This window comes from Ammodytes marinus (genome assembly GCF_949987685.1).
Source record: "Ammodytes marinus genome assembly, chromosome: 6".
In the NCBI taxonomy this organism is placed as follows: domain Eukaryota; kingdom Metazoa; phylum Chordata; class Actinopteri; order Uranoscopiformes; family Ammodytidae; genus Ammodytes; species Ammodytes marinus.
This window is the reverse complement of record NC_137235.1, coordinates 29886666-29895561: the sequence shown is the minus strand read 5'-3', so window position 1 is coordinate 29895561 and position 8896 is coordinate 29886666. Positions and strand designations below refer to the sequence as shown.

The following is an 8896-nucleotide window of genomic DNA, read 5'->3' as shown; positions in this document are numbered from 1 at the left end:
AAGCTTTTGTTGAGCTCCTCTTAAACTCTTGATGGGCTCAAATACTCCTTGAGAATGTAGGCTATATCAAAATATACATCTGAAAATTTGCTGCAAGTATTTCATGTCCTGATGTGGCACTCAGTAAGTAATGCCCCCCCCCCCCCCCCACACACACCTCACTGGATAGAATACCTAATTTAAAACTGTTGCTACCTGGTGATGTTACGGGCAAGGGAAGGTCCACTTTGACCAGCTGACAACTCAAACCTTTTCATGTACATGTTAGTAAAGCTCGTATCGGCCAAACATGACTGATACAAAAATGTAATGCAGCATTTAATTTGCCTCAATACCCTTGGTAGGCTATTAGTTCTTAGTAATGAGTGTTAAAACTCTACTACATTCAATTTCTGCATACCTCTGTGTCTTTTAAATGAGGTATTCTATCCGTCAAAAGTGCAAGGGAATGGAATTCAATCCCACAACATATCAGGGAACTAAACACATACAAATCGTTTGTTACTTAGCAGTTAAGACAATGGTTGATCAATAATACATATACATGTCAGCACTAAAATCATTTGTTGTGAATGTGGTCAACACACTATGTTTTTATTTTGTTTTATTTTCTTCACTGGTGTTTTGTGTCCTGTTGTTTTACCTTAGTCAGTCAGGTCTGTTTGTTCTGTGATGCCCTGTGTTGTGCTCTATGGTTCCCTCCTGTTTATGTTGTTGTTTTTTTTATCTTGTTTAATTTTATTTTATTTTAACATTGTCAGGGGACTACAGATGAAAAATGTATGATCATGTGTTTTGTTAAATTGCACTGTTCCCTTCTTAAATAAACTGAATTGAAACTGAATTGAATGTATGCTGCAGTCATGACTGAACACACACACACACACACACACACACACACACACACACACACACACACACACACACACACACACACACACACACACACACACACACACACACACACACACACACCATAACTCTAAACCCCCATCCCTTACCACTTTTGGGGTATCTGCATAGACTTACATTCATTTTCCTGGAGACTTACCAAAGTCATAAACATAATCAGTTTGCCTTACACACACACACACACACACACACACACACACACACACACACACACACACACACACTATTCAATCAGAACCACTTCAAAGGCGGCGCGGGTCATTCGACGATGCAACATCAAAGGGGCCGCGTGTAGGCCTATACTAGAGGTGTGTGACGGGCATAATATTACGTGAGCTCTTGGTGTGAGACCGACGCCCCGCGAGGAGCATCAGCCAACGATAATAACGATTGGCCCGCAGGAGTGAGAAGCATGGGGGCACTGAGCAGGAAGGGGGCGGGGATGACTTCAAATAAAATTCCACTCCGTCCGCTGCTCATGCGGACTTGAACCGAGAGGCGACAGGACGTCCCAGCGAAGCTTTTTTGCCAAACCAATGCAATCAGGGACCCAATGACGCTTTTTTTTACTGGCTGCTCACTCTTTTTTTTTAGGACTTTAATTGTGTGGGAGTTGCACGTGCATTTGTGGTGAATTTCAAACCGTCTCTTCTTCACCAACCATACCTGAAGGCACCATGAAGAACAGTCATACGCTCGTCTTGCACGCTCCCACCTATCCTCAACGACTACTTACCAGAGCATCCCGTGCGCTTTCAAAGAACTTGTCACTTCTCTAATAACTAACTACCAGGATATGCTTCGATAGTTTCACTCTCAAGTCCCTGGTCCCATTACGCTTGAACGAGGTTTTTATTCCCACTAACAGTTAGACATGCAGATCCGTGGTGGTGTGGTGAAAGGCTCGGCAGGTTTGTCCGCGGTGCGCTCCTGCCTACTACTGTTCCTCATCCACATGATGAACGGTGCACCGGGCGAGGCGAAGAGAGCGTACGGAGGTCGGGCGCAGAGCCGGCGGGCGCAGCAGCAGCAGCAGCAGCAGCATCCAGTGAACAGCGAGCGGGTAGAGGGAGCGGAGAGCTTCCCGTTAGACTTCACAGCCGTGGAGGGAAACATGAACAATTTCATGGTGCAGATCAAGAACCTGGCGCAGTCGCTGTACCCGTGCTCTGCGCAGAAGCTGGACCAAGACATGAAGTTGCACTTTTTGAAGAATGCATCCGTGACTTGCAATGACGGGTCACCAGCAGGGTAAGTTGAATGTGCTGCAGAGCTTCTTCTTAACGTGTATAAGCTATAGCATATAAATTATGTCACTTAAAAGACAATGTGTAACCTACGTAGAGACATGTTGGTTTAGAGGCCATGAAGGCGCAGAGGCTAGAGTTGCGTTCAGCTGCAGCCAACAACCAATTTGTGTTTCTCTGGCTGACTGTCCTGTCCACAATCCCTTGTCTGTCTGTGACCAACATTGATCAGAGGAGATCAGAGGGCACGGTGCCTGCTGCCGCTTCGCGAGAAAGGGAGCGAAAAGAGCACGCGTGGCCTTTATTATATAGCCTATGCTGGCAGATGATGACTTTATCTAAATCGGGTATTTGCAATATAAATCCAGACTGATATAGGTAGACTGCAACCACCAATGACATATCGTGTGAGAATTATTCATTTGTTTGGTGGAAACATTTGAATTTTTTTGGAAAGTGTTTCCCCACTTCATGATCATTAAACATCCCTAACAACTCGCATTTTAAATCCAGATGGACTTTTGGATCGTTTTGGTCGCGAATTCGTCCCATTTATAGAGCCACAGACAGGTGGTTTAGGCTACATGTCAGACCTCAGTTTAAAGACTTACCCTGCGTTCCAAATCACATACTTTTTTCTTTTTACTACACTACATAGATAGGCCTACTGAAGTACAGAGGAGTTTTAGGGCCACAGGAGAGAAAAAAAAATCAGATTAGGAAAATTAGTTTTTTTTCATTATGTTGAGAAATGTCAAGAATAATGACGAATACTCCAAAATGCTATTGGAGTTAGTGGGGGCATTTATGTATTTTCAGCATACTACAATTGACCTGCATGTATTGGGACATCCTAAATGTTTTTTTCTGGCATACTAAATAGTATGGAAGTATGGGGATTGGAACGCAGTCAAGTTGATCTGTAAATAATAAATAATTTGCACATATGTGGAATTAAATCTTAGAAGTTTATACTTTGATGTTATGGGCAGAAAGGTTCAGAAGTGTGTTGTGCATGAATAGCGTGCCATCACTGCATTATCACTAACAGGCGAGGCAGTGCAGCCCACAGGGGTTGAGACATCGTGTATGTGTGTGTGTGTGTGTGTGTGTGTGTGTGTGTGTGTGTGTGTGTGTGTGTGTCCAAGAGCATAAAGAGTTTCTTCTACTGGAGTTTCCTCCTTAAATAAACGATGTAGAGCGCTGAAGGCCTCCCAAGATTTTTGTTTTCTAGCAGAGCGATCGGAGCCAAATGTTTCATGTCAGGATCAAAGGTAGCATCCCTACTGTGGAGCTGTGTGTGTTTGTGTGTGTGTGTGTGTGTGTGTGTGTGTATGTTACACTCTGGAAACCTTCACAGTCATTTGTTTTGACACTCTCACACAGGTACTACATCAAGGAGTCAAAAGGCAGCAAGAGGTGGCTGCTGTTCTTAGAGGGTGAGGATGAACCACACACAGGACACACCACACAGATGGATGTACAACACAACTCTATGTAAACAGTTAACGAGTGTGTGTGTGTGTGTGTGTGTGTGTGTGTGTGTTGTTCAGGTGGGTGGTACTGTTTCAACAGGCAGACCTGTGACAGCAGGTACGAGACCATGAGGAGACTGATGAGCTCCACCAAGTGGCCACAAACCAGAACAGGTAGCATGGACATGCACGAAAGCACACACACACACACACACACACACACACACACACACACACACACACACACCTTTCCTTCAGTGGGGAAGAGGGCCGTCCCGTGAATGAAGTAGATTCATGGCCGTGTTTGTCTTTCCTCTTAAGCTGAGTTTGCGTTTCTCTTTACTAGTCAAACTCTGGGGTTCTTTCCCTCCGGCCAGTCAGGGAACTCCTTGTTTGTTTGTGACTCCCCCCTGCGTCTATACTTTACGCCAGTGGCCGCAGGGCTCCTCAATGGCCTCCATGTAATTGCTGACCAAAGCAGGGAAAAGTTAAATGACTAATCCACCGCAGGGTAAACACACACACACACCTCAGCGCAAATCCAAACACCCCAGCTTTTAAATTGTGCTTTGGGAAGTTTGACAAGTAGCCTAAAATATTTTTGTTGAACGTCTCCCCTTTTTTAAAGTTTTTCCCTGAAGCTTTTTGACTCAGTGCTGAGGACATTTGTGAGGTAAACGTGACATGATGTTTCTCTGTCTGTCTCACAGGAACAGGCATTCTGTCCCCGCAGCCAGAGGACAACCCACACTGGTGGAACTCCAACATGGTGTAAGAACCCCCTCCTTCTCCTGCTCTTAAGTCTTAAACCCATTCCTGTGTATTGCCATTTTTCCATGTTTTCTTGGACATCTCCCTTGAATCACTTTTTTTTTAATAAGTAGTAATGTGTATGCTTGGATAAAGGACTATTCCAATATAGTGAGTGATTTTGCTTACTGAATACTGATGTACTATTCGGCACTTTAAATGTAATGGTTAATGTTTCAGCTGCTTGTCATTGTTAGATGAAGAAGACGGACACACAGTACGAGTGTGTAGTCTCCGAAAAATGCAATTCATAAAACTGTTTTCTATGGCAGCTATCAGCAGACCACCAAAAGAAAATCTGTTGATTTTTTTGATTTTTTACTTTGCTTCCATATTTTCAGTGTTTCTCTCTCTCTCCTGCAGGCTCATCCCATACTGCTCCAGTGATGTGTGGACCGGAGCAACGGCCAAGACAAATGACAGTAAGACAGCCCAATAAATCAGCACGTGAGCCGGTGGATTTGGCTGAGGATGAATATACAAAGAAAGATGTATTGACGTACACGCTGTTTTTAAAGAGTTGAGCAAGCAAACAGAATAGAGGCAGCAGATGCAGAGATCTTAAGACATGGCGGCGCACGGTTTCAGTACGTGTGTGTGTGTGTGTGTGTGTGTGTGTGTGGGTGTGTGTGTGTCTTTTGCATTTTTGAACCTCTTCCATTAACCCTCGAGTATGTTTGACTCTAAAACCCTGGTTAGTTTATGTCTGTGGCTTGTTGTTTAAGGAATAACACATCACAACCAGGTGAGATGCAGGTGTCCCAGTTTCTGGGTCGATGCAATGCACACCAACCCCAATGACGTCATCCGTTAAATACCCTGGAATATTCTGCATGAAATCAAGATACATTATCCCTTACTAATACTTTAATAAAAAGTAGGTATAGTATGGTTAATTGTAATAATCAGTCTGGTGCCACTTGGACTAACCCTGTAAACTAAGCACATACAAAACCTTAAAGGCATTATAAACACATTTACTTTTCAATGTTACCTTGAATATACTTTACTCTTTAAAAAGAAATGTATTAACTTCTATCTTGACTCTTTTTGCTCTCAGGTGACTATGCGTTCATGGGCTCTCTGATCATTAAGGAGGTGGTGAATGAGCTGCTGACAAAAGGTCTGGCCAGCGCCAGGGTTCTGCTTCTGGCAGGAGGCAGGTCAGTTCTGTGTGTGTGTGTGTGTGTGTGTGTGTGTGTGTGTGTGTGTGTGTGTGTGTGTGTGTGTGTGTGTGTGTGTGACACTCTACTGTATGTGTGTGTGTTTTACCATAGATACTAATGGTAGTCCCTCTCCTTGTCACCAGTGCGGGCGCTACGGGCGTCCTGATGAACGTGGACTCTGTTGCGGAGCAGCTGGTTTCTCAGGGCCACAGAGGGGTGCAGGTCAGGGGCCTGGCTGACTCCGGCTGGTTCCTGGACAACAAACAGTACAAACACACAGAATGCCTGGACACCATCAGCTGTGCCCCCACCGAGGCCGTAAAGAGAGGCATCAGGTAAGGGCTAAATGGACAGCACAAAAAAAGGACAGGTGGATGGAATGATGGGGGGGAATTAAAGGTGGAGTCAGCGTTTCTGGAGCACTTTTGTTGTCAAATATCAGTGGAAACCTCCTCACAACCCGACCTAGCTGTCCGTACTGTGTGCGCGCTGAATAAAAATCCAGTGGTAATACAGTGTAGACAGGCATTTTTCTAGCTACAGTGGTCGGTGGACCCCTTTTCTGAAAGAGCTTAGGCTGTGTATTGCCACCAGATTTGTATGGAAACGAACAACGGTGTGTATATACAGGTTGCAGGCTGTGAGGATATACTGATTTTGACAAAAAAAAATCCAGAATTGCTGACTCCAACTTTAAGTCATTTGAGACCCTTTGGTGACTCTTTGCTGTTGTGCAGGTACTGGGGCGGCCTGGTGCCAGAGAGCTGCAGGCAGGCTCACGTTGGGGAAGAGTGGAACTGTTTCTTTGGATATAAAGTCTTCCCCACGCTAAAAAGTGAGTGACAACCACACACATACCCTAAAGTCACAGGCTAAAGCGGTGACATTTTAGAGTCTAAACCTGTCATGTGGTTCACCCCTCTGTGCGGTCCAGGGCCGGTGTTCGTGGTGCAGTGGCTGTTTGATGAGGCCCAGCTGACAGTCAACAACATCCACCTGACTGGACATCCCGTCAACGAGGGCCAGTGGAGGTACATTCAGAACCTGGGACAGGAACTGAGGAGCACGCTAGCTGACGTACCGTAAGACTGCCAAACACGTTCACACACGTTCACACACACACACACACACACACACCCACACACAGCTGTTAAGAAAAAAAAAGAGTCAGTTTTGTTGATTGTTCGTTCCTGTGTTTTGAATGGCAGGGCGATGTTTGCTCCGGCCTGTCTGTCACATGAACTCATCACCAGAACGTAAGTAAATACAACTGTTTAGTAGAAGAACCTTAAGCTTTTAAAAGGTAGTGACCAGATTAGTTACTTTGATGAAAACATCCTGTAAATGTAATTTTACCCTTAAACGTTGGTAACCATTCATTTGCAACATTGCCTTAAATGATGGTCAAGATTGTCACAGATGTATGTCTATCACCTGTACTGTGCAATTACCAGCTGTTTTGAGATGCTTTAGAAATAGTATTAGTTAGTTTGTCCACCAGAGGGCACTGAAGAGTTTAATTTTAAATTGTAAAACGTCCCACTCCAGATATACACTGGTAATAGTTCTGTAAAACTAATTGAAGGGCTTGCATGCGAGTCGTCTGTGTAAAATAATGATTTCAACAAAATTATGCTTCTTTAACTTTTTGAAAATCGACCTTGTCAAGTTGGAAATGAAGGGGCCTCGATTCCAGTGTAAAGTGATTGGCAAAATCCCTCATGGTCATCACCATATCAAATCCTTACACAGGACCATACATTATCACATCTTGATTCAATCCTCAATTCTTTATTAAAGGTGAAGTAAGCGATTTATTTATGTTAATATAAGTGTTAAATCTCTCTTTATTCGTACAGTGATCACTTATATAGTGTGCACGTTTTATAAAGCCAATCTCTGTCACTCGATCTGCATGTAATCGGCAAATAAACTTTTCGGGGATCCCAATCAGAAGAGAGAATGCTACAAATCGGCACCCGTCTCACTGCCGGTGCACGTGCAGTGCGACAGATAGGTGAATGTGTATGCGCCTACAATGGTGGAGCAGGTAAAAATCTACCCAATGTCTGTTTTGATGGTTTTTAATCATGTTTTATCGTACTTATGGATCTGAGATGATTCTAGATAACTCGCTGCTTGAAGACCGCAGTGCATTAATGTGGTGACGTGGGGACGAGGGAGGGGACTGCTGACTGCAGTCACTGACAGGAAGTTAGCTAAACTGACCATTCCGCTTACTGAACCTTTAACTGTGTCTTCCCCCCGTACCCACAGTGACTGGCTGGACATCCAGGTGAAGGGCACCTCCCTGCCCAGAGCCCTCCACTGCTGGGACCGCAGCCTCCAAGACGACAACAACAACAACAACAACATCAATGGCAGCCACGGCCACCAAAAGCACAAGACCCCGCCGGCGAGGGGCTGCCCCATGCATTTGATGGACAGCTGCCCGTGGCCTCACTGTAACCCCACCTGCCCCACCATCCGGGACCAGCTGACAGGACAGGAGATGAGCGTCATCCAGTTCCTCAAGCACTTGGGCTTCGACGTGCAGAAGATGGCGCAGCAGCAGGGCATGGACCCCAGGACGCTACTGGGCATGCTCAACAACGGCAACTGAGTGGCATTTCTTCTTCTTCAAGTGCTGGTGTTTGGTGTCCTTTCAGTGAGACGTTCTCAAACACGAATGGAACATGAAAACAGGACAGACTTTTCAAAAACACTGTCTTCCATCAACAACAACAGACTGAAAAACTCTATAGTGTACCATTTTGTTTTGAAGACAGAATGAAAGCAGACAATTTCACATGCTCCTTCTTGTAACATATAGACATATATATATTATATACTGTAGATATGCTGTTGTAAAAGATGTATACAAATATATATATATAATGAAAGGTGGGTACAGTGTGTATATTTACAGTTAATATGTACCGTACAACATGATCTGTGCAGTTGAGACTGTCATGGTGGTAGTCTTAAAAGAAGTAACAGTATTAGAGTGATGCTGGGGAAAGCACCAGATTGTTATTTTTTTGTGGGTATGTTGTGCTCTTTGTCCGTCAACTCTTATCACATTCAGAAAAAACAATCTATGGTGCTGCTGTTTTCTAACCTCCACCAAATATGCTGCTAATAATTTTATTTACTAATAGTAATAAAGGTACAAAGATTTAGATTATAACTTTGTTCTTCAGGCTACTTAAAAGTGCTTGTATATTTATTTTTCTATGTATTTACAGTTAGCTACTGTAACAGTGTCTCCATACTTCAAATATAT

General features: G+C 44.1%; 1 protein-coding gene across 1 annotated transcript; it reads left to right on the top strand.

The window, feature by feature from the left end:
- Window positions 1-1417: 1417 nt before the first annotated feature.
- Window positions 1418-8870, top strand: notum1b (notum, palmitoleoyl-protein carboxylesterase b). Its single transcript, XM_080029786.1, has 11 exons — window positions 1418-2163; window positions 3546-3598; window positions 3713-3808; window positions 4345-4405; window positions 4808-4866; window positions 5505-5607; window positions 5754-5945; window positions 6348-6445; window positions 6545-6692; window positions 6819-6866; window positions 7888-8870. Exons 1-11 carry the CDS (start codon window positions 1787-1789, stop codon window positions 8231-8233), a joined length of 1581 nt encoding a protein of 526 aa, XP_079885912.1. The 5' UTR covers window positions 1418-1786; the 3' UTR covers window positions 8234-8870.
- Window positions 8871-8896: the final 26 nt, after the last annotated feature.

Bases quoted from the DNA above. Each gene is read 5' to 3' on its own strand.
- notum1b (XM_080029786.1), top strand. From the start codon at position 1,787: ATGCAGATCCGTGGTGGTGTGGTGAAAGGCTCGGCAGGTTTGTCCGCG. The intron at 2,164-3,545 runs GTAAGTTGAATG...ACTCTCACACAG, and splicing joins AATGACGGGTCACCAGCAGG to GTACTACATCAAGGAGTCAA. The intron at 3,809-4,344 runs GTAGCATGGACA...TCTGTCTCACAG, and splicing joins GTGGCCACAAACCAGAACAG to GAACAGGCATTCTGTCCCCG.